This window comes from Harmonia axyridis, chromosome 7 (genome assembly GCF_914767665.1).
Source record: "Harmonia axyridis chromosome 7, icHarAxyr1.1, whole genome shotgun sequence".
NCBI classification, from domain to species: domain Eukaryota; kingdom Metazoa; phylum Arthropoda; class Insecta; order Coleoptera; family Coccinellidae; genus Harmonia; species Harmonia axyridis.
Genome location: NC_059507.1, coordinates 77,146 through 104,203, shown reverse-complemented (window position 1 = coordinate 104,203; position 27,058 = coordinate 77,146). Strand labels below are relative to the sequence as shown.

General features: G+C 34.9%; 2 protein-coding genes and 1 long non-coding RNA gene across 3 annotated transcripts in view; 1 reads left to right on the top strand and 2 right to left on the bottom strand.

The window, feature by feature from the left end:
- The window catches only part of LOC123683930, a 51,577-nt gene extending 35,479 nt beyond the window's left edge, over positions 1-16,098 (bottom strand). The window contains exon 1 of the mRNA XM_045622937.1: positions 15,695-16,098. Coding sequence (XP_045478893.1) covers positions 15,695-15,826 — 132 coding nt within the window. The 5' untranslated portion in view covers positions 15,827-16,098. The remainder of the gene's footprint in view (positions 1-15,694) is intronic.
- The window catches only part of LOC123683931, a 67,383-nt gene that overhangs the window by 35,763 nt on the left and 4,562 nt on the right, over positions 1-27,058 (top strand). The window contains exon 3 of the long non-coding RNA XR_006748074.1: positions 14,184-14,481. This is a non-coding gene — a long non-coding RNA (uncharacterized LOC123683931). The remainder of the gene's footprint in view (positions 1-14,183; positions 14,482-27,058) is intronic.
- LOC123683929 lies at positions 22,049-25,608 on the bottom strand. The gene is made up of 2 exons (XM_045622936.1): positions 22,275-25,608; positions 22,049-22,191 (listed from the first exon to the last, which is right to left on the bottom strand). The coding sequence occupies exons 1-2, from the start codon at positions 25,606-25,608 to the stop codon at positions 22,082-22,084; spliced, it is 3,444 nt and encodes a 1,147-aa protein (XP_045478892.1). The 3' UTR covers positions 22,049-22,081.

Below are 27,058 nucleotides of genomic sequence, written 5' to 3'. Positions count from 1 at the left end.
GCTGCCTCTTATGTGACATGCATGCTTTCTACATGTTCTCGATTATGTAGAGTCAGTTCACTCTTCATTTGTACTTCTAGAAAGCACGTCGCGTTTCTAGTATTTCGTTTTCTGTCGTTTCCACCGTTATTGATGTACTTGTATGCGATCACAGGTCTGCTTTGATCAGTGTGGTGTGAATGATATATTGACTTGTCGATACGTCTGAAGTGTCCTTCATTCAGCACATGTGGCAGTCGTAAGAATGCTTTGGGATACTTGTAGGTTAAGATTTGATAATCCAAGAAGTTAACATAGATGTTGTAGCATATCTTGATAGATATATGTGGTAGTAGGAATTCTCGCTATTTGTTTTCAATCTCATGATGTTTTCCATAGATGTATTCATAAATTTTCAGCTCTTGAACTAAAGTGAGCATTATTCAAGGAAATGAGAGAAATTCGTATGCTCTCTTCGAAATGCTATTCTATCGAGATCTTGTTAAAGACTATACAAACCCCCGAAACAAAGAAGTGGGATTTATGGTATAACAGTTACCCAAGTCTTTGGTCCTTTTTTGCTCTTGAGCAAACGCTAGGTGGACTTCCTCCAGTTTATCAAGTCTAACTTCTCTGTATCAGAATCCCTTGGATAGACTATATCGATTCGAAGAAGATGACCACAGTTGAATCAGTATTCAACCCGGGTTTTGGAGCATGCATTACTATGTATGTGATAAGAGCCGGTGAAAACGTAGCCTAGACGACTGCTCAGTCTCTGAACTTTATTTATCGAGTTACCTTTATGCCAATGGATTCTCACGTCTAAGGCGATGACGTCGAAATCAGATAGTGAGCTAACTTTCTTTTAGTACAGACACTTTCTTTCGGCGCGGTAACTCACGTTTCAGTCCGGGAAAGGTAGGGTTTGTTTATAGTATTCGTGCCGAGGAGAGGGTGGTTCATGGTTCATCCCTTATCTATCCCGATCGTTTCTCACATGTGGCGCTCCCGTTCTTTAGGCGACTGGCGAATATTAAATTGGCATTCGCCCAGTAACTTCTCTCCGCATATCGGCGTGATATGTCGTTACCGCAGGATATTCCTTCTGGCTATTTTCGGATTTATCGGGCCATATGTCATTGGATCTCGGTTCAAGTTTAGAAGAGTTTGAGGTGGAATTTTAAACGGCCATTAGCAGGAGAGTCCAAATTCGAATTGTTAACCTTTCTCCTTGAACGTGTGTGTAACTAGCCATACATTTGTAGCAACTCTCTACCATTGTGCCAGTTTTGTGGGAAATGGGTTAGTCGAATGAGCCACCAGGTCTTAAGCTGTTCATTGAAATTCGAGATTGCTGTTTCCTCCATCTAATGATTTCAGTGCGATATTGGCCAACTTTCAGTGTGTGATTATTTAAACGATCAATTCTTATCTGGCGATGAGAAACCGGAGATACCAATTCAGCTTCGCTGTTCATCTCCTTCCATGAAGATGATTTCATGGTCTTGGGGCGTTCCGTTGATTGTAGGAAATAAATTCAAACCGGAAAGTCGTTTCGCTCACGAGGCCAGATAAAAGTCCTTACACGCACCTGAGATAATCTAGAGATTTATATCGTTGCGATGCATGCTATCTTGTGGTTTTGCTCTAAATTGTAAGGAACAGTCTCACCCGACCATTCCATGAGTTTGATGGACAATTCAGTGAATCTCATCTGAAAGAGCAGGAAAGACTCGTAAGTTTTCAGAAGGATCGTAGCAATCATTAGGTCCTGAGGAAAGTTCAATATACCTAAGAGAACTCATTTGAAACTTAAATATTTTGTCTCAGTTGAGAGGTATTCTCTCAGAAATTTTATGAGATTACAGATATGAAAAGGATCTCTATAGAGTTTTTGCTGGATCTTTTCGTAACTTTAATCCACCACCGTTGTAATTGTAATTGTACCTATTCACGCAATATTCGATACAACGAATTTCTTTACTGTTCTAACGATTTGTAACCACGACATTACAGTTGACAGAAAAAGCGTCAAAGGATAATTTGAGGTGAACAAAGCGCAATGAGGGTTTTCCAATAACGTGTTGAATTGGTTCGAACAACTTTCACAAGATTGTTAGATGTGGTTTCAGATTATGTCATCGATTCGTCAATTTGAAAAACAAAACATCCCCGCAGTATATATTGACGCAAGAACCAGTTCTTCCGAGACTGAAACCGTGACCCTTCATCATCTGCGTCCTTCCTGAACCATCCATCGCGCAGAAGGACAGGCAGCGGCACCACACCCAACCCAATCATTTAAACCAACACACAGACACATATACAGAGAATCCTACACATACATCATAAATCTAATTAATACCGCCAACAAAATAACCTGTCAGGTCTTAACAATAAATAACGCTCATTACGTGCTGTATATTGATACGACATAGGTACACCTGATGGTGGAAACGCGAGATAACATCTTATACAGGGCTGTTCTCGAATGTTGCACTCCTCGTTTGCTGAGTGAGTTCGTACACCCTGTAGAACGGAACGGAAGTGGGCCAAGTTTAAATGATGATTTCTCAAGCATGGCGTTAGATAAAACTAATTCGAACCTCATAAAGAGGATTAATTAAATGAGATGTTTAATATAATTGCGATGTTGATGAAGAACATTATTCATTTCGAGTGCTGGACGTTTCACACGAAAGCGCTGAGGGAGAATTAGTAAATAAAATAACAGATGTTTCCAATTGTGATGAAAAATTTCATGAAAAGGATATGGTGGTGCAACCGGTGCTGTGGCCATTTGGCTGATATAATTTTCCATCGTCAATGGTATATACCTTCATCTTCACAATGAAATAAACATCCATTGACTTCTTTTAAAATATACTCCTTTTAATATCAAAATGAAACCTCTTATTGAAAAACCCTTTATATGTAGATAGTGAAAGGCTGGAGAAGAAAAAGAGAAATGAGAAGGAGCGTCCAGTACACCGCTCCACTTATCACATCCTCAGTATAAGGTTTCAATCCCTCCGGATTCCGGAATTCATATTCATGAAGGAGGACCCAATAAAATACAATTTATTTAGCGGCGCATTGTTGCGAGCCTTCGCGAAGAGATTTATGCGACCGGCAAAATGAGCTGCGTGTTCCGCTGAAGACGTTAAACCATTCAATGTAAATCGGCAGAGCGGTATAATGGCGGTGCCTGACACTGCATTCCCAAATTGTAACCTTCAGTGGACGCACATCGTTATTCAGCACCGGTCTCGGCCATTTGAGAATATTGAGTTTCGCTGACATTCATCTCAATCCGACATCGCCGCTTTTACAACAATACGAAGAAATTCTTCAATATGCTTAAAAGCGGCAACATCGAACGATGCGAAATTATAAATACCTCAATGGATATTTGTATCGAATCTCGAATACTTACTTGGCTGCATAATTTCTGTGTATTCTACAATTTCGTCAATATTCAATATTCCGTTTATTGTTTAATCTTCTATATTCAAAACTTTTTTTTAAAACGCCATAAATGAAACGCCAAAATACCCCACGGAAAAAAATTAATAAACAAAGTGGAAATAATTAGTTAAGGCAAGGAACTCTTTAAAGTGTAATCTAAACTCTCGAGACCCCCCTTAGCTAGCGAGTAGGTAGGTAATCACTTATGGCAGGCTAATTCGAGGATCATTATGAATCCACATCCGAGGCAAAAGTGACTTGGGGATATAGGTACCTATTTATTCATTTTAGCATGGAAAATTCGTGTAATCCTACATTATTCAAATCAAGTGATATATACTAATAACTAACTAAATCAACTTATATTATAGGTGCAAAACAAAGAAATCATAAAGAGAGTAAGTACCGACTCTTTGATGAATCATTGAGAACATTACTACTATGGATGTTCGAAAGGAGACTTTTTATTCGTGTCTTATTTAAACGTTGTTCCAAATGACATACCCTATATTTCATTTTTTTTCTTTTGGAGTGAATTTTTCGAAGATAATAAAGTAAAATATTTCACTTAATGAAAAGGTAAAATACAGAGTTCACCATTTCGAAAAGTCCGATATTAACTTTTGAATGAGTCATCATTGAATTGTCTCATCTCATGCAGTTGAATTCTCAATGATTATCAAAAAATCATTACTCAACTCCATTGTTCTTGGATTTACATTCTAAATCTCATTCGAATAAATCCATGCGGTTCGAAGTTGAAAGGTTTTTCCAAATTCTAAAAATCATCCAAATTCGAAATCTCTCTCAAAAAAAAAAAGGTTTTAAGTAATGAAACGACGAAAAAACTGCATTTCTGCGCGTATAATAGCGTAATATAGCGTGGCGTCGATGATGGAACACCCTGTATATACATCCTATATGACTGATCATCTTTCATCGTTTCTCAGACAGGAATTATCTTGTGGAATCTCTTTAATGACAATCATCAATATGCAATTCGTTTCGTTCCATTCGAGAGAAGTATTGAAAACTATTTTATACTATCCTCGAACCTATCGCAAATCTCACATTGAAGATCTTACCTGATGGTAAAATGTCAAAATTTTTCGATAACCCAAATAAACTATTGAAAATACATTAATGGGAAGTATTTGATAAAATCAAAGGTCGCTGTGAGCCAAATATGTGATTCTGATAACATCGACTGCAGTTTATACCTGTCTGTATATCCCGTCTCTGTCACTGGAGACTGAAGTTTTGCAATCTTGGCCTGTTGGAAACATCGAGTTTATTATATGGTAGATAAAGATTAATTTATAGAGATGAATCCCGAGTAGGTTATTATGTCTCCGAGATATAACAAAAGGGAGGTTTAAAAGGCATTATTTTATAATGAGTTTCGAGTTTAATCATTGTGGTGAATACAGAATTGCGTTTGAATGATTACGGCAAGGAAGCTTATGATTCCTCTTTGAAAAGATTCACCATATACCATATAGTATAATGAATGCAAGAAAAGAGTTCAAAAAATTATCAAAATTTACAACATTTCTATACAAACCCTTGAATTGTTCACTATTTATTATGTGTACCTATTTATTTGCCTCGAAAACTATTTCTTACAAGGAAAATTATTTTTAATAATATACACGAGAAGAATTCAAATTCTAAGCACTATAATTACAGATAATAGCAAACAAATCAAATAGGAATATTAAGTTTAATTCAGTTATTCGATTTGTTAACCACATTCATAAATTGCAGTTTTGAGTATTAATTTTTTTTTGGTTGATAGTTTGTCAAAATTTTACAGCCACAGTTCGCAAAACTAAAGCACATTTGGATCGTTGTGAAGCACCTGCTCTGCCGGCAATAGTGAAACTGTTGGGAAATCATAATTCAGAAGTTTCTGTAGAATAATTAAACAGTAGAAACAAAGGGTACAAAAATGCTGAACATGTTGGGATGTATACAGAAAATTAATAGATTCAAGATTACGCACAATCCAACTGACTGCATGTAGCTTAGGGCTGCCATACGTCCCGGTACACCGGGACATGTCCCGGTTTGAAGCATTGTGTCCCGGTGTCCCGGTCAGTTACTCAATTGTCCCGGTCAATAATTTGGTCGTTATCGAGATTCATATTTCCTTACACATATTAGGTAAGAGGCCTTTGCCGACGCCTTCGCGGTAGTCCAATGGTCGTGGTCTACGCAGTTGTAGTCTGTAAGGAATGTCAACCAACCGCAGTCCGCCTGTAGTAGTGCCCCTATCTTCCCCACTCACCTCCCCTATGTATCCCAGCGCCCAGACTACACACCAAGCGCCGGCGTGGCGAACAGTCAGTATTCACTTCTCAGTCGTATTGCACATGCGCTGCATAGTTTTACGTATATATTATAATCAATCAGTGATAATCGAAATAGTTCATTCAAAAGACATTATGCCTAAAAGAAAGTGTAGTTTTTCCGATGAATACACTAAAGAGTGGTCATTCATTAAAAAAGGAAGAAACGATCATGAAGCTTTGTGTTCAATTTGCGGACTTTACATATCCGTCAGTCATGGGGGTAAGTCGAGTGTGAAAGATCATATTCAAAGCAAAAATCATAAGTCCAGGTTGTCAGTTGCATCAACGTCTAAAAATATATCGTCTTTTATGATCAAACAAAATTCGACCGAAGATACTCTGATATGCGCTGCCGAACTAACCACTGCTTATAAGGTTGTGAAGCACCACCAATCATTTAGTTCGTTGGATTGTACAACAAAACTGAATGCTGTCATGTATCCCGATTCGAATATTGCCGCAAAACAGTCAACTGCCAGAACCAAGGCTACAGCAATAATTAAAAATATTTTGGCTCCACACTCCATTGAGCAAATAAAGAAAGAAATTGTAAACATTCCTTTTTATGGAATCTCAACTGATTCCAGTAACCATAAAGCCGAAAAAATGTTCCCGTTGCTAATACATTATTTTTCAGCAACTGAAGGATTAAAAATTAAATTATTGAAATAAGACACATTGCCAAATGAATCATCTGATACAATAACTTCATTTTGTATTCAATCTTTAGAGAATCTTAATATTTCCTTGAAAAATATTGTCGCTTTTAGCGCGGATAACACGAATACTAACTTTGGAGGAAAAGAAAGGAGAGGAGTGAATAATGTTTTTTTTAAATTGAAAGAAATTTTGTCCAAAGACATCGAAGGTATTGGTTGTCCAGCACATATACTCCACAATACTGCTTCCACTGCAGCCGATATGATGTCCATTGATGTGGAGTCCATTGTTCTCAAAATTTACAAATATTTTTCGATCTTTACTGTGAGGGTTGAACGACTGAAGGGTTTTTGTGAATTTGCAGAAATAAGTTATAGCAATATACTCTCTCATTCTAGAAGTCGATGGCTTTCACTACTTCCAGCTATCGAACGTTTGCTAAAGCTGTGGGTGCCATTGAAAGAATTTTTCGCAGCTGAAGAAAGGGCCCCAAAAGCTATAACTGACTTTTTTGATGATCCTTTTTCAGAACTTTTCACTCTATTTGTACATAGTCAAGCATTTCTGATAGAAAAACAAATCAAAAGGATTGAAAAATCATCGATTACTGTGATTGAAGTAAAAATTGTTTTAGAAGATACGAAAAAAGAATTAAATGAAAGATTATTGAATAAATTTTTGGGAAATCAAACTAGACAAGTATATAATAAACTTAAGAATGATGGTACGATTAATAAAACGCAATTACTCAAATTTGACAGTGAAGTTAGTGATTTTTTTACCACGGCTGCCCGATATCTTGAACAGTGGACTCAGCCCATGTCAAAATTTGATTCATTTGCATGGATGGTGTTGGATGATCTTCCTCAATGGAATCTAGTTGCAGAAACTGTTGAGTATTTGAATGAAAAGGGTATTATCCTTGAAGATTCCATTTATGAAGAATTTATGTATTTGAAATCTTTCATTGATGAAAAAATGTCCGATGAGTGGAAAGTGAAAAACATGCATGATAAATGGTTATCATTTTTCAATGAAACAGAAGAGCAGGAAAGAAAGGCAAATCTCATCAAAATGTGCCAGTATATTTTTGCAATTCCGGGACACAATGCTCATGTGGAACGGGTGTTTTCGATGATATCTGCACAGTGGACAAAAGAAAGAAATGCATTAAGTGTAAGCACAGTGGAAAGCATCATTCAATGTGTTTATAATTATGAAATGACATGCATAGAATTTTATAATTATGTAAGAAAAGAAAAAGAATTACTTGAGAAGGCCAAAACTTCTGAAAAATACTAAAAAATAATAAAAAGAGGGAAGTTGATTATTGTTGTGACTTAATGTTGTTTATTTTTGAGACTTAATGTTGTTTTTGTTGTGATTTAATGTTGTTTTTGTTTCGAGTTTATATTTTTTGTTTGTTTATAGATTCTTTTGATGAAAATATTAGAGACCTCGTGTAATTATTAAATTCATATATATCAGATGAGTTTTGAATTTTTGTATGGTACTTCAACCCATTTTTGTGTCACTTGTCCCGGTCGACGATCCAACATTTATGGCAACCCTAATGTAGCTGTAAAGAATTCAAAAGGAATACTTAATAATTATGATTAAATTGCCGCGTCGCGTCGTAATTGTAGAAACGTACATTCCCCAGTTTCGCTCTATAGGAATATTTAAATTTTAACACGTCCCCACATTTGCATCAGTGTCCTGGAGAGGAAATATCACAAAACATTCATGAAGCAGATATAAGTAAGCTCTCAAGCTAAATCACTTTATTAACGAGGCAGCGAAACTGCCACAAATTCCGAGTTCATAACAGACTGTATACATCATGGATGTGCCAAGGTTAAATTACTAAGCATTAATCGGATCTAAAATATTTTGTTCGTGTTTGCATGTTGATGAAAAATTATATGATGCTGTCCCACAACGATCCGAAAATACTCATGCATAGATATTTGGAATTAATTCCAAGTGAGCGTATAAAACTGGCTCGTTATCGGGCTTTCAAAATATTTCCCGAAATTGAAAACGACATTCTACAACACTAGATTAAATTGTTATTCTATACAGAGTTTGGCTCATTGGTAGTTTTCTAGTTGAATTTTTGTATTTCTTCGTAAGAGAAATTAAAAATAAATTGAATGCAATTAGATATTCAATATAAGTTTAAAGGAATTTTGAATATGGTGTTGGGTGAAAATACGGAAAAAGTACTAACTTGTTGTTTATTCATGCGCCTATGGGAAATCACAGAACTGTTATACATATTATACGAGTTTCTTAATTCTTTCCTTCGAATGTTATTGTGTATACAGCAGGACAAAATGAAATTTGACCACGTCATCAGTGAGTCAAACCTTATCGTTCGAGACCGCTCAGAATTGGAAAAATCCAGGCATCATGAATGAATAATCTCTCCAAGATATGCCATGCAAATACTTCAAGTCATCTGTAGAAGACCATCAGACTGGGATATTTCAAAGTTGAGTTATTCCAACAAGCAAAATCCCCATAGTCAAACCGCTTGTGTACGAAAATTTCCACAAGTTCAACGAGGATCCTTGAAACCATATTAATTTCGCATCCATTGTGAATTCTCCCCTTGTTGAAATCTTTAGGGTGGTCTTGATCCACGCCCTCCTCGTGGAGCTCCTTATTGCTAAGCACAGGACCAAAAATTTACAAAGGGCGAATTTGGATTATTCACGACAGAAAGTCAGGAACACTATCATCTATTAAATTCAATTCCAACGTGTTCACCCAACTGTATTGAATTTGTAAAAAAAAAGGGATCACGTTATGAGTAAAAGCATGAGTTGCCAGTGTTAAAAACCTCTCGAAATCCAAGCTATAAAAAAGACAAATAGTCGCGTCTTTAATTTAAAGCGTTCTTAAAATAATTGAACGAACTTGGAACGTAACTATTGTCCAAATTCAAATTTCATGGAATTTTCGACCGGCAAAAAAATCGTAAGACCACCCAAACGAGCCGTTTGTGTGGTCCGTTTCGTTTGGTTGGTATAAAGATCTAAATATAATTAAATCTTTTTTCGTCGCCAATCAACAAATGGCCTTCCAAGAATCGAAGTGTTTCATATCGTTCTCAATGCGCTAAACCTGAAAGAAAACATTGAGCGACAATTACTGTGGTCTCTCAGATGGGATTTGAGAATTCTTTAACGAGCGCAATTCTCGTAAGGGGAATTGGTGGAATCGTTTTCCCAAAATTCGAATAACAAGACTTGAAAAGAACGATTCAATAATAATTTCGTACAGTTGTCGACTGGTTCAGGAATTTTCACTCGATTATTTTCAATGCGCAGTATACAATATTTTCCTGCATAGTTTTGGGGATAGATTTGCTCATACGGAGAAAAGGGCCTTAGATGATTTTCTGAGAAACTTTCCCCAATTATGGTCCGACAAGCACTTATGCAAAAATATGCTAATTTAACGACCGCGCATCCCAAATAATCATTCCGTGATGCCTAATATTGGAGAAATTTGAGTCTAATCGCTGCGCGAGATCAGTATAATTTGTTCGATCATTCGACCACTTGCTACGCTATAAACAAATTATGGTAAATGACCGGCTTTTATTTTTCGGATTATAGACTTCCGTTAACACGTTGAAATTCGTAACTAAGAAGCTGGCACCGTATCTTGATCTCAGCGATTCCGAAACGTCCAATTTGCGATCGATTTGGTGCTGATTTAATTTACAGGGCGGAGAACCACAAAGTGCCACAAATCAGAAAATGAATATTTAGTTTTTTCATTGGGTACATTCATAAAGTTCATCCACAAGACAGTTCTATCAGAGATGCTTGAAAACTCTTTATTTCCTTCGAGAACGCGAGAAGAAGGTTAACCACAAGGATCTTCTTCGGTCAACTTCCAATAAGAGGTTGCATTTTGATATTGAAAAAAAAACGAGTATGTTTTAAGAGAAATCAATGGACGTTTATTTTATTGTGAAGAGGAAGGTATGTACCATTGACGATGGAAAACGATATCAGCCAAATGGCCGCCACGGCTACAGTTGCACCATCATATCCTTTTCATGAAATTTTCCATAACCAATTCGCACCTTTGCGGGCTGCATGTCCTGGATAACCTCACCAATTCCATCATTAAGGTCTCGAATCGATTGGGAAATAAAGACATAAACCTTATCTTTCATGTGGCCCCAAAGAAAGATCTCGATGGCCAATTGTATAAAATATTTTTTTTTATTTTTGTGTGCGCAGGGCGACTAGCTAATGCAGGGTTCCTAGGTAGTTGTTTACTTTGCTGAACGGTTAATCCGGTTCTGCCTAACATGTATTTTTTTCACCATATATGACGTTGCTAAGTGCCGAGATATGCAGTTCTTCGATATCGTATTCATTTCCATTAAACAGTATTGAAGTAATTCAACATCTGCCAACACTGAAATAGGTTATTAAATTAGGCAGCTGGCGACACGCCTTAGAGTTTATTGACTGGAAAATTCGATTTGATTGCAGCTAAATATTCAATTATAATGAAAAAAAATCCTATACGGAATAATTTCGCCTATAAGTTGGTCATCAAGGTTAAAAACAGGTAGCAGTGAAGTGATGTCTTTCAAACCCCATCGAATCGTAGTCCAAATCGACTTTTGTCCATCCACTTTTTGTGGGGGCTACACAAAATTGGGTACAGTTTTTTATTGTTCCATCTCGCTACAAAATTAACTCAATAGTTGAGTTCTAATCGTTTAGCTTCAGGCCAAGTCCGCCGACGGTAATTTGGACAGCCGTCTGTTTTGAACCCGAAGAGATAAGGCAGGTAAAATTTACAATAAGCTACCAACGGAAACCATTCAGGGTAATCTTTATTGGCGGCGTTATCGTCAGTCTTTCGAGCGTTTTCAAACGTGCCAAGCCGAAGACCCTTCGAAATTAATCCATAATTCTGGAATTCGACGTCTATTTCCCAATTAACAACGGACTCTCAAGATTTGAGGCTATCTAACAATGAATAAAAAGGCTCGAGGCCGATTACAAGACGAATTATTAGAGTTATTATTGTTATAGAACCCATTAAATAAAGTGGCTAAATCACCTACATAGAATTCTCTCAAATAATTAAGTTAATTGAGGACGAAAGAAAGGTGTTAATCTTTTCTATTGAAATCTATAAAAAGCCAAGAACCTTCTATCAGGATTATTACTCATTATTTGAAGCCGCAGGTGTTTCTACAGAAATTCGTGTAACAGACAAATAATTTTCAGTCTTCAATTTTTCCTGCGAAGTTAGCGAAAAGTTGAAATGACTAATTCTGAAACTCTTCAGGCTTTAACCATTGTAACGGGTTTTCCAATAAAAATTTACATTCCGAACAGCCCGCTACCTAGGAAGTTGTCACTTCTGAAACTGTCATCATTTGACATTCGAAAAGTAGAAACTACCATTGCTAAAAAGGGAACAATACACGGTTCAAAAACGCATTTAAGTTGTTAAAATTCATTACAGAAATGGTTAAAAGTGTGCAATCACAGTTCGGAAAAGTAAAGCACTTTTGGGTACTCATTGGAAAACCCTTTACTTGATTAATGCCCAGCCTAGCTGGGGAGGCAACTTCGCGATTCAGAGGAAATTCGAGAAAATTACTGCGTTAAGAGCGATGCGTGCCGAGACTACAGAAGGTGCATGCATTCCTGTCCAGCAATTTAATTTTTTCCGACTCATCGCAATCTAGGGGTTCGACCCGCTGAAGAAGACGAAAATTCCTTGGAGTATTTAAATTTGAATATATATTGGAGATGACTTTATACAACTCCCCTGGTCTGCATCCCTCGACGACACGTTTTGCTCTTTCATTATTCAGAGGGAGGAAAATGAGATTTCGGGTCAACTATGGGAATGCCTGATGATGAACGAGACAGCTCGGATGTCAGTTTTTTTAATCAGTGGTCCTCTCGAGGGAAATATCCCGAAATGAACAATTACCAACTGCATAAATATGAATACAAACATTATTATTATTATTATTATTCAACTTCTGTTCGTGTCCTCTTCATTACCTACCTATTGTAGTGACTATTAGTGGCTGGGGAGCAGGGATTTGAGAATTTTTCATGAAATACCGGCGTTTCAGCATTTCTCTTGATCTTTCTTAAAGCTAGAAAGTACGATATTAAACTCTAATTACAATTCATCTCTCTAATATAAATAATCATTACTACGACAGCATTTCAATATGAAACTAACATTCAAAAATTCACACATAAATAACCACAAAGATAGACATAGACCATACAATCCGTCGGTACCTCGGTCGGTACAATGGTAATATTAAATTTAATTATTCTAGTTCGAAAAGTCCGAGTTATCTAAATAGGCAAATTTGTACCCCAAATCAGGGGTATTCACAAATTCACTTAACATTTTTCCTTAAAGTAGAAAGCAAGGAGAATACACATAAATGCGTGTAGCACAATAAACCAATATTTACTAGTCCCTAATATCCTCGCTAATATCCAATTGAATGCGGAAACATTGATTCTGCCAGTTTCCTATATATATCAGAATAACAAAAACAAACATAAACCCCCAACTGGGTTTATTTGAACAAGTCCGTCAGAAATTTCCAGTCTACCGTCAGTCGTTTTTAAGAAGATAAATAAACACATTCGTAAAAACAACAAAAAGAGTATCTTCGGTCACTTCGACTCGATGTAAAAAAATACACACCGGCAAAATTAGGGGAACGGACAAAATATCCATATTTTGTGGTTCATTTTCTTTCGAACCCTTCGGTCAATTTTAGCAATTTTTTTTTATTGTAGCTGTATTCAGATACCCTTCTCAATCACCTCGTTTTTTTTTCGTTATATACAAGGGTTGAGAAATAAATGAATAGTAAGCATGTGAACATTTCCTCTGTTTACTATTTGCGACATCTTAATATTGTGAGAAATTACAGCACGAAGTAACTGAGGACGTAATCTGAACAATTATGTTTCCGGGAAATCAAGCTACAATTGAAAAAAAATAATTGCAAAGTTCGACCAAAGGGTTTAAGTGGAAATAAACTACAAACTCCATTCAGATTTTATCCGTTCTCATAATTTTGCCTGTATGTAGGTACATATGTTTTTTTGTACTTCAGTAGATCAGAAATAATTAAAAATCGCATATCTATCCCTAGTTAGAAGGATTCAGAAAATTCAATGAATTGTTTACTCGTATTTGGAAAAATTCATCATTTCTGTCAATCTTAACAAAATGGTCATTGCGAGGGTCATTGGCTATCATCAGAAATTGAATAGGTACGCAAATGATATGTGTAACAATGAATCTGGCCAATTCCATTAATATCTAGTAATAGTAAGTGAACGGAACAATTGATTCGTTATATTCAAGTATGTATTTTCCTGAATCTATGATTACGTAACCGCATTCGTCAAAAACTACCAACTCAAATGCAATATCAATAGAAATTAAATAAATAGAGATAAAATAAATAAATAAACTGTTTTCAATGGGAAATAATTCGAATTCAACCTCTTTCTATTTTTCATTTCTCTTTGTAATCGAATCATCGAGATAATCATCCATCCATGGAGCGTCCGATCCGCAAATTAAAAAAAAAAGATCGCCGATAATGGCCAGGCTTCTAATAATAAGAAGACAAAGAAATGTACTTTTTAATCAAGAACACCTGTCCTCTTTCAGGTCATCGCTAGCTGAATGATTCAGCATCAACGATGGAAATAGTCACGAAGAGCAGAAAGATAATCTGATCCAAGAAATACAGGATTATAATCGTTTACGGTGGTTGGCCTGAGATGATCTGGCTCTTAGAGAGCAGAATCAGATTCGGAGAGGACGGAAACAAAAATGAGGATCTTTTCGAATGGCCCTAATCTAATCGGAACATGAATCAGATGAGTCGGAATATCAACGGAGAGACTACTTCGGAAAAACTGAGAAGCGAGATGGAATACCTCTGCTAGACTCATTACTGATATAAGTAAGTATTGAAATATGAATACTTTAACTCCATATCGGAAAAGAACTTTTAAATATTCGCAATAGTTAACGGAAAGTTCAATTAGACTGCAAGGAAACTTCGGCAGATGAATCGAATTAAATTGATTTATCCAGAGTCAGATATTGAGAGCTTTCTCACTAACGACGTAACTGAATATTTTCAGAACTACAAAGTTCGTTATCAACGGGTCCTTGTTAGGATTTAAAAATTGTATTCTTGTTTTCAACGTAGTCGGACATTTAACATTAGAGTGTACTCTATTTTTCGCACTAGGTTCTTCATTGCAGATTCATTTTTTGATGTGTGCGGAAATCGCTTGATCGCTGAGTTTTTAACAACTAAATTTAAAGATTTTGTTTTAAAACTATTAGAAAATGGGTTTTTCAATTATACCCCAATTATTTCAATGATGAATTTCAACATTTTTTCATTATCGTGAACTCACCATCGTTTTCTTATTTTTTAATATTTCTATTTATTGATATTCTGAATAATCAAATTGAAATATATACACGTGAACGAATGAATTTCTTTTCGAAAATCTCCCAAATATGTCCGTAGACAGTATGTATTCCTTCATCAAAATGTAAAAATACCAAAAATTCTAAATTTCATTATTGAAATAATTAAGATAGATACGAAATGAAAATATTTCAATTTTAAAGTGTTAGAGAACAAAAAACTATAATTTTATCGTGAAAAAATTTGGTAAGATTGTTCTGAACTGTCAAACGAAAGTTTCTTTCCAAAATTAAAAGAATTAATCGAGTGATTTCCGCACAGAAACAAAATGAATCTGCACTAAAGAACTTAGTGAGAAAGATAGTGTACAACCTGAAGAAGATGAGAAACCCATCATAATAAAAACCAGTAGGATGAAGGGTTAAGGAATGATCACCTGGCATTTGGATGGAATGGTATAGTTGCTCATCTAGCGAATTTTAAGAATATGGAGCGAGAAAAGAACAGCATGGGAAATGGAAAAAAGTTGTCGAGAAATGCCATTGTTCAGGCTGAACGTGTTTCAAAACAGAACAATTGAATGTCACTTCTTCCAACGTGACACGATTAGTAGAGTAGGCTTGCCTTGAGATAATAGAAACAATTGAGTAGAGTGTGAAGAAAAATCAAACTCTCCTTACAACAGATCCAGATAATTAGTCGAAAATTGAACGGTGGGATGACAACTTACCCTTTCAAGACAGGTAGCCCTACATTGTGCAACCCTTAAAGGGCTCCCTACATCTTGTTCTCCACCTATGAAGATACCCCTGCACGACGAAAAGGTCGCAAAGCAAACAAACAGTCTCCACATAATCGCCATTCTTGGGAATTCTAATCGGGTAAATAAAGATTCGATCGAAAATCCTGCCGCACTCCTCCCGAGATCACAGCCACAGCACAAAATTAAAAAAACACCAAACTAAAACCGAACTAAAGATACGTTAATATCACTTCAATATCGATGTAATTCATCGGTAGCCGGAATTGGATGTCTTTAGTTGAAAGGTCGCGTTATTTCTCTATGTTATGCCCCACTAGAGCGCACATAACCTACCAAACGTCATTACGTTCCAAACTGAACTGAAGGCGCTGCGCTCCGGTGTGTTTCCGGAGCGCCCCACATGCTCCGAGTGCGGACTTCGGTGACGATCGGAATGCTTCGGCCGGTCACGAATTCTGCGACCCAAAAGGGCGGAAAGGGGTAGATATTCTCTGGTCTCCAGTGTAGGTATTGCATATAACAATAGCCGTCCTTTTTTTTGGTAGCTACTACGGTGTTTAGACTAAATCAAATGGACAATAGAGAAACAGAAAGTTATTAGAACATACAAATAAGCTATGTTTTGAAAAAGGATCTCTTATTTCGACATGTAGGTACGCATGCTCGCTGTGTCCAATTTCAAGGATATTCTAAATCTGAAGTACGGCAACTTTTATTTGGAGATCCCTCCGGATTTTCTTTTTAAGTCAAATATTTGCAGCCAACATTAAACAAGAAGTAACCAACAAATATTGATTACCATATAGGTCAACAAAATAATAAAACCTTATGAAAAATTAAATTTCATCCTTAGATTTTAAATTTCAACATTCAAGGATTGTTTTCTCGTTATCTAGAAGCATCAATGCGCTAGTGTAACCAAATTTTGTACTGAATTTCTTGAAGATGAGCTTTCCCAGATTCCGAGAAAAATTGTAAATGGCAGACGGATTTTTTATACTAAAACATTTGCAAATTCAACAATGTGAATTGGCGTCTGACGAAATCATAACTTTTTTTAACGAGGAGTTTCCTGGCTGTGTTATTCCTTGAATAGGTGATCACAATTGGCCCCCGAGATCTTGTGAAATGATATGATAAATTCGTGAAGTTATGGAGAACATACAGCCGCAAATGGACTGCAACTATTAATGGAAAGAACAATAAGTTCTTCTTTACAATGCAATAAACTTCGATTAATATCTGTTGAAATGTACTCTTTTTTTGATCCAAATGAATCCTCCTATTGGAAAACCCTTTATAATCATTGAACATATAACATTTAATCATCCTTTGTCACTTGTATATGGAAGTTCATCATTTGGTGGATTTAAAGACTGACTTTCGCTCAACTTTTTTCTATATTTTGAAATGTTAAAACATGAGGGGGGGTCAATTATTACTTCGTAGAAGCGCCACATCTTCCATGTCATCTCCTCGGGGAATTTAGAACCTAAGAACAAATACGTTTACGAACTTTCCCGAAAATAAACAATCCAGAGACGTGGACCTCGGGATGTTGCTGAGATAGAACAATCTTCAAGTTAAATTTTGTCACGTATAAAGTTATATTGAGTTACGTAATGTGGATTGACAGGGGGGTGAGATATATGACCTGGAGGAAACTAGTGTGAGGGTGGGGACGTGGGGGAGTTCATCATTGGCGTCCTATCGTTCTTCTAGAGTTCGTGTGGAGAATCGTTATCGGTTGTGCAAATAGAGTTAGAAAGGGATTGTGATATAAATGTAGAGGTAGGATTTTCCAATAAGACGTTTCATTTGGAATAGCCCGCTGTCTGTCATTTTTTGACATTTGAAAGGTAAAAACTACGCCATTACTAAAAATGGCAATAAACAAGCTTCAACAACGCATTGAAATCTTTCAAAATTACTACAAAAATGGTGAAAATTTTGCAGTCACGTTCCGCAAAACTAAAGCATTTTTGGATAGTTGTGAAGCACCTTCTCGACCGGTGAAACTGATGAAAAATATTTGAATTTCCCTCAAAAAATACTCGTTTTTTTAATAGTAAAATGAAATATCTTATTGAGAAACCCTGTATTTAAGTCTATTCATGTAGTTTTGCTTTGAAATAAGGTGAAAATAAATTCTTACTTTAGAAATGATAACTTTTGTGAATTTTTCTCATCCTACCACTTAAAATTTTCTTCTTTTTCTTTTTTTTTCGTATAATTTGAAAGATTCTCGCGTTCCTTATTTCTGATTTATTTTAAAAATATGGATGTAGCTCTAAGTGAAGAATGTTGGCCGTTTCTTTCCATCTTCTTTGAAGTTCATCCTGGAAACGAAGGGTAAAATAATAATTCAATGATGAATTTTGAATAAATTATGGTCTGGAATCACGAACCGCCACTGACTGAGAGAGTTTGGGGTTGAGTTCCAAAAATCTTGCATCTGGCTGAAGATAATCCCCAAGGAGGAATTCCAATCCGAAACTGGCCGTGACGTCACCTTTCCAATTGACTTTGCTCAAGAGGACCATAACTCTTGATACACTTACTTCTTTCCCTCATGAATTGCCTTATTAATGGACTTTTTCACATGTGAAACCAGTGCGAATGATACTCTCCTCCTATGCTGGAGGGTTATAATACAACAAAATTGTGACTCGTTTCGATTTATAACTAGCTTTTAGGGGGTTGCCCTTCTAACGATGTGATCTAATGCAGTATTAATGGGAAACTTTCATGGAATTTTTCATCATTATCTCTTCCTCTTCATTTACAACGAACAGAATCGTGAAATAACGAAACCACAGTTGTACATTTCTACATTCTCATCGGAATTGAAATGATTCGAAACAGGTTAATTTGTGGGATATTACATTCAGAATAATTCAAGATATTGAATAGAAAATCTAAATCTTTTTGGAGAAAATTTTGGTTCGATTCAAAATTTTCACCATTTTCATAACGAATTTCAATGCTTTGTTGAAACGTGTGACGTTCTTTTACTTATTCAATGTTTAGAGATTAAAGCTACCAAGATATTCAAAATTAAACCAAAAACGCATAAAACATCGTGTGTTTAGAATCATAATAATTTGATGATTCAACTCAAGACATCCATGAAGATAGAATAGATGAAAAAAGGTGAATAAATAATGTAGGAGATGTCTCGGGAGCAATGCGATGAACGGAAACCATAAACAAAGGTTATCATGTATTTATCAAAAGGTTTTAATCGTCTGAGAGCCTTGGTTTGCGATATAAGATATATTCGGATCATGAGTGAAATTTTAATGTTCAATGATTCTTGAAGTAATTTACAGATTAATTTCAATTTTTTTTTTTGTATTAACTTTTCGAAAGCCTTATTCGTTCAATACTTCTGAAATCGTAAAAATCAGGGCTGGAATAAGAAAATTCGACTTTTTCTATTTACTTTAATATCAAATCAAATTATACATAAATACTATCCGACTGATTCATTTTTATGACCAGAGAAAAGCCATTCCATATACATAATCGAAAATAATGAAATAATCCGAAATATCTTTCGACACCATCATACAGGATTCTAATATGAATAGTTTTCTTGAATAAATAATTTTCATTTCTTCAATTAGCTTGATGGATATAATGTATGAAATCAAATACATTTTATCACATTTTAAATGAGTAAACGTTTCGTATTTGCAAATTTCGTAATTGCAAATCGTGACAAAATACAGTTGCTAGTATGAAATAACGTAAATACTTACTGTGGAGTGCTGACTTTTGATCAGAAGGAGAAAAAGCGTACTACCAGACCCATTAGCATTCAATTTTTATTGTCAGCCTAATTTTTTGCCTAAAAAAATGAAAACTCAATTTCTTATAGAGGTAAACCTTCACAAAAAGATTTTAGTTAGAGGATGAATTAGGTAGTTGTCATTAAATTTCACTTCATACCAGCATATTTTCGAAATGAATTTCACAATAAATAACGATACCCATTATATCAGAGAACAGTTGCACTACTTCACTGCCAACACTTAATTAAGCTATTTATTTCGCATTTGTCATCATTCAGTTAGAACTTGCGTAGGAAAACATGTGGTCGTAATAAGTGAATTCTCAAATATGGAAATATAGGTGAGGTGCGTCGTGATAACAACAAACTGCACCTGGATATTTGGAATTATATTCTTGCTTTACTCCGCTACTGTAAGGAAAATTTATCCACTGAGTTAACAACTAATGATGAAGGAAAAGCGAAAGAACGCATTTACTTTCACAACGTTTTTTTCACTCTGTGGCATAATTCCGAAAATATCAGCATCATAATATGAAATTCGAAGAAGAAACTGACATGGGCCAAGATATAGGTATAGGTATTCGCGCGTAGTGCATTTATTAAACACATAAAGAAAATGTGTCGCCATCTATTCGAAGTTATTCATGCAAACTGTATGGTGTATTGCAGACGCGTATATTTCTATTAACATTTCGTTTAATGGTTTTATATTCACCTTATCTCATTCATTGGAAATATTCGACGATTAGTTGGTTTCGATTTCAATAATCCAGCTTCCACTGATATAATAACCTCGGATTCTGAAACGGTAATTAATTTCTATGATCTGTTATGAGTATCATATGAACCATAAAAAGTATACGTTTTAGAATTTTTCGAATATCTCGAACTAAAACCAAGATAAATAAAATGAAACGAAGTAATTTCCACTATGTTATTTAATTGTTAGCAACAATTGTTTCGCCACACTGTGGCTTCATCAGGCTACATTTCTGAACTGATAAGAGTACAAAGGTTTTCGGAATCTTATATAGGAACAAAATTGGCACAAAAATATTCGAAAGGGTATAAATTACAAAGTTATATTTATACCCTTTCGAATATTTCTGTGCCAATTTTGTTCCTATATAAGATTCCGAAAACCTTTGTACTCTTATCAGTTCAGAAATGTAGCCTGATGAAGCCACAGTGTGGCGAAACAATTGTTGCTAACAATTAAATAACATAGTGGAAATTACTTCGTTTTATTTTATTTATAATGAATTTCCGCCAAGTAAGGACCGAATCCATTAAATAAAACCAAGATATAGCGAAATATATTTTAGAAATTCCCTGTAACTCGAAAATGTATCAAGATATCTGTGAACTGCTTCCTGATATCTCATTCTTTCGAAAAAAGAGATTAAAGATTTGTTCTCCAAATCTTATAACGAGCGTTCATTTAAATTCGTGGTCAAGAGTGCTGTGTAGAAATTCGAGTTGATTTTCTGTGACAACGAGTAGCGCTTAGCTTGTACCATATCACTAACATTTGTTTACATACTTCGAATCTGGGAAGAATATGTTACAAGCTAACCGCTACTCACACTCAATCAGAAAATCAACTCCTATTTCTCCACAGCACTCTTGACCACGAATTTTAATGAACGCTTGTTAGTTCTCGAGATGCTTTCAGTGAGCATCGAATTTGGGACACCCTATATAGTCCAAGAGCCCGTGAGTGCCAGACCTTCGGATTTTCATAAAAGCTGAAAATTTTTCTATGTGTGTCCCTAGTACAGGTAAGAATGATCCCCACCCATGAAGCTGAGGCAGCGGTGGCTTTGGCAGGTAACAGGTAACAAAGGTGTATAAAATTCCATCTCAAATTTATCATAAAATAAAACTTAATTTTTTTATATTTGATTCATAATAATATCAAAACTCGCGTTGCTCATTGCCAGACAGTTAGTATGGTTGCAACCCTCTGCCGGACACCCTTAAACTATTATAATTTATAATTATACTTACGTTATATTATAAAATCTCAATTTTATATATAATTTTTTGGGGGCCTATTAATCTATGTTTACATGATAGCCGGACAGTTTCGACGGTTCTATCATCTTGCTAGACGCATTCAAAGTGAGCAGTAGTTCGGGGAGCAAGGAACGTATACAGTAACTAGTGCGAGTGAGACAGAGTGCTTGGTCTATTGCGGTCCTTCACTGCGCATCCACTGTTATCAAGTTCAAATTGTGCAGCTTATTTTTTTCTTAGTCAAGAAATTTCATTAAATAAATTTTTACAGTTTGAATAACAAATATTTAAAACAGTACTCAGTAAAATTGTTCTAATACAACTCCAATCATATCGAAACTCTAATAATTTTATTTATATTATTTTTCATTTTTACGAAGTTTATTATTTTCAATTCTATCAAAATTGTAAAGCCAATGAATTAAATGAATGAAATTAAATAAAGTAAATCAAATTTTATTGTTTATTATATCAAAGGGCAAATTTTTTTTAAAATAAAAAAGTTACAGAAAAATATATTTATTTTAATAAAATCTTTAAACATTTTCATCATTTTCATCGTCGTCGTCAATACATCCATATTCCTCGTCACTATTATTCCATTCTGTGGATTGATCGTCTTCAATATCGCCTTCTTCATTGTTTTCTGCAATAGTAAAAAAACCAAGTTAATTTAATTACAAATAGTCCAAAATTAATGTATAATAATTTAACATAATTATCAAATACCTGGAACTGTTTTTAGAGATTCGCTGACATAAGTCGGTAATTGATCTCCTTCAAACCATTTAAAATAGTAGTGGTCATTTTCCAGTATCCAACCATTATTTACTGGTTTATATGCTGTTGGCTTTTGTAAGTGAGCGTTGTTCCATATGCTACATATGTAATTCGCTCGCAAAAATTGCTGCCATAGCTCACTTTTGCAAGGTGGTAAACAGCTAGCATCGAAATTTTGCAACTTTTTTCGATTAAAAGCTTCGTTCACATCAGATACTGTATACGAATTAATAAACATTTGTAGCCTAGCAGCATCAACATCATTGATATCATTCATATTGTATAGATAGCATACAAAACTTTGAATTATATCGAAGATTAATACTTGTTCATTGTTATTTTCGATGATTTTGCTGTCACCAAACTTCATGAATGCTTGTTGAAACTCTACATATTTTTTTAACAATTTAAACGGTTTTAATTTTGCTTTTCTGTAAAATGCAGGATTGTAATCACATCCTGTGAAAGCGTGTAGTCCAGGTAAACTTCTGCAAATAGATTCTCCTAATTTGGCGTGTATATTAGTTAGGTCCACATATCTTAAATTATTTCCAGCTCCTGTAAGCATCCAAACATGTGATCCATCATTAAGACGATGCATGTGACTTAGCATTATAGCAGCAACATCGGTGTCAACAGTTCGAATCACAATGTTTGCTTCATGGTTAATTTTACACGCGTGGTACACTATTTTGGTGTCTGCTTCTTCATGCTCTGGGCAAGACAATTCCTCATTTACACCTGACATCACTTTTTTGGCCTCATTAACAGTAAACGAATGACATTTTCTGAAATTTATATGTATCATTTTATTGCCAATAAACGGCGCCATTTCGTCAGAAGCCCAGTGTAAAATAAAAAAATCAACTAGAGCTTCTTTAAAATTAGAATTTTTTAATTCTTTGACAAAGTCACTAGGACGGACTTGTTCAGGACCAGCAATAGTATACTCCAATTGTGCAGATTCAAATCGCAGAGAACGTTCGTATCCTTTTATCGATGGGGTAAAATACTGGTCGAAAACGACATCAATTCTTGACGCTTTTAATTGAGTTACCATCTGCAACATTTTTTTAGAAATGTCTCCGAATTTTCTAGGAACATTTTTCATTGTATGTAACAAAAAAAAACCGTCAATTATTAGAATATCAATTTGAGATGGCTGTTCATGCTCGGCCTCTTTCTCTAAACATTTCATCAAAGCAGATTTATCGGTCTTGCAAACGGTCCCATCCAAATGACACATTGACAACGGTACTGAAGTAATCGGGTAGGATAAGATTTTTGAAATGTCAATGCTGTAATCCATTGAGATTCCCAGCATACGTCCAAATAAATCCCTTTGAATTTTAACTTCTTGAATTTGTCCACCGACTTTAATTTTTTTTTTTTCATAATCTTTAGAAAAATTATTAATAGATTTTTTTTTAATAGCTTTTTCAAATCGCGTAATATCAGATTGGCATTCAGAAATGAATGTTTTTCGAAGGCTATCGCCGTTAGCTTCTAAATTTAATAGAAATTCTTCTACTGGCAGTGATGCGGACTTTCCTGATGAAATATTTACTAATTGGTCTTTGGGAACTTCTAAACTGAAAGGATTGATAAATTGATCGAAAGTTGCGACAAATTGTTGTAATTGTTTGGCGTTTTTCCTGATATTATGGGGATTCAAATCTGCTGAAATATCTTGATGTTTTTGTAGTCCAAGTTCAAGATAAACTTGACTTATAATTGTAGATCTCACATCATGGTTTCGAGCCCACCGTTGTCGCGCCGAAATTGAGTTAGTGAAGTGTGTAACACCTGTCAGCCTTCTTGCAGCTTCTGCATTTATAGTTTGCTCTAGAACCAGGTCAATAGGTTGTCTTGAAAATGGCTTGGTAGTTCTTTTAATTCCAAAACAGCCTTTTAGGAATCCTTCATACAAATCAGGATGAGTTTTGTCAACTTGCAGTAGATTATCATAATATTTGACGCTCCACCTAGCATAGTTTTGTTGATTCAATATAAAAAAAATGCTTGTAATTTTAGGTAACACTGATTTAAAGAGTTGAAAATTTCCAGCACGAATACTTCGAGACAAGTCCAAGTAATGATGTATAAGATTTATATAAATTAGATAAAATTGTGACGTTTTACCATGCTCCCCGTTAAGGGTTTGTTGTTTGTAGATACCGTAGTTATTTATCAGCTCTTTAAGGCCATCATTTTCAATTTCAAACAAAGAAATTTTGCAATTTTGGAGTCTTTTAACTTCATCTATTATATCCTCAGTTAAGGTAATGTTATCATTTTGTAAAAATGATTTAAAATGTAGTATTTCTAGTCCTAATGCTACTAAAGGATGCAATCTTTTGCAGCGATTAAAGTGTTTTCCCTCTAAAAACCCATTAACTGAACCGTTTGCCAGCAAATTACTCTCAACCATTACAGTAGTCAACCCACAATCATTAATTACTTTACCGATAGCTTTGAAGTAAGCCATCATTATATGAAATGGTCCTAAATGAATGAATAAATTATCAAATGTTGGTTTTTCTGTAGCTTGTATTTGTAACGCTACTTTAGCTATAGCTAGATCGTAGGTTACCTGTATGTAGGGTTGCTGTAAATCTTCAGCTATTTTTTGGCTTTGTTTCATAGTTTCTAATACGATTGGTGTACTGGTTGGAGATGCATTTATCGGCGTCAAGTAAGATATATGTTGTTGTGGACTATCCTGATCATCAATCTGACTATTGAAACCAACCCACATAGGTACATCAGGTAATTCTAAAGCGTGACTAATCATCCATATGTTGTCAATTTCCGTGTTTATTTGAGAGTCTATACATTCTATATCATCGACTGATAATTGTAACTCACTTGTCATTTTGGGTTTCTTAGGGTATGGCATTTCATCTATATTTATTTCATCAAATGTTCTTCTTCTTCTTTTTTTATTCGGCGAAGTATTTTCACTTGAAACTTCGGACATTTCAGGCTCGTCAGTTGTATCTGCATCGATATTTTGGTATATTATTCCGACTGTGTCGTGTAAAGTATCCTTACCACTAGAAGTTTCAACAAAACGATCAAAATTATCGTATGCCACACCAGTAAAAAGCTCTGGTTTTTTTTTTATTTTTTCTGGACATAAGCTAGACTTTTTCATTGATGTAAATGTAGTTTCAGTTTCTAATTCTTCAACGCCTTGATAACTAATACAGTGTCCATATCTGTTTATAATGTCAATTATTTTTCTGCTGCTTGTTAAGCTTTTTAGAGTCATACCTAACATGATATGCTTTGACGTTTTAACTCGACCATCATGAACTCCGAAAATAACATCTTGACAATAAGAACGAACTAGACGAGAACATTTTTGGCCAGTCTTTCGTTTTTGGTTACATCCACCAAGAAGGGTAGAATAAAAGTCTGATAATTCTTCTGGTATTGAAACTTCTCCGGATATTAAATGCTGTGATGTTATATTTTTTGTTGATAATTTTTTTTTTCTATTTGGAGTATTATTTTTCTCAGAATCAATGCAGATTTTTGTAAAATGTTTTCTTGTTGTAAATTATCCAGTACTGAATCATCGATGGCTTCTAGATATTTTGGAGCTAGTATTTTTTTATTACGAACAGTAAAGAATTTTATATCCTTAGAGAATACTTTTAAAATTTTTTCTTCAAGGTGGTGTGCTGTGAAAGTAGCTGTCATTTGAATAGAATTTTCTTGAAAAATTTTTTCTAATAAATCGATATATGATTCATGTAAATACACTAATAAAAAACACCGCCCTTTTTTAATCACATCTTCTTTAATGATTGTACTAATTTCGTTAAAAACTGTTTGATGATACTCCCGGTGATAATGCCACTCCGTTTTGCTAGGCGTTGCTTTTAATGAAGATAACTTATTATTAAAATCAACTCGGCATTCAGTATGATAATAGATTTTTGAGCCAGAAAAATTATCCAATTTATTAGAAAAATCTGTAAACTCTTCATGACTTTCAATATTAGGTTTGACACTATCTTTAAATTGCTGAACATCAGCTGCATGAAGCAGAATCATTCTCGATCGCACTTTTTTCTTCTTTTTATTACAAAATATACAAACAACTTCATTATCATTTTTACCAGCAATATTATCAGTCGAAATATTAACATCTTGAGTTACAAAATTATTATCAATAACTTCTGGTTCGAAAACGTCAGCAATATCTCGAAGAGTTGCAGATTGTAGACCTATTGATTCACAAATTGGAGCTGGCTGAGATGTCGTGGGAGATTCTGAGGGTACAGACTGTAAATGAGATTCATTTTCAGATGTCGAAGGTTGTGTTTCTGTGGACTGGGATAGTAAAATTAGTTGAGATGAAGATTCTGTTGACGAAGATTGTAGATCAGGTAGTTCGGAACTCAAATCTCGTATCGACGACAAGGTTGAAGATGAGTTGCTTGTAATTACACAACTCTCTTGTTTTTTTCCTTTTTGTTTTTCAGCACTTAATGGTTGAGAGGTGAAATATTTTTTCATAAGACCTGTAAATACCTTGTAACATACTCTGTGATAACCACTCTCGGTGTATTCACTAGGTAAAGTAATGTCTCTGTATTTTAGCTTATGTATTTTTCGTAATTTAAGAATAGTCTGGCATTTTTTTAAAGTTTCTTCAGAAAATAATATTATGTGTTCATCACTTTTCTTACAAACAAAGCAAACTATTTTTTCGTCACTCA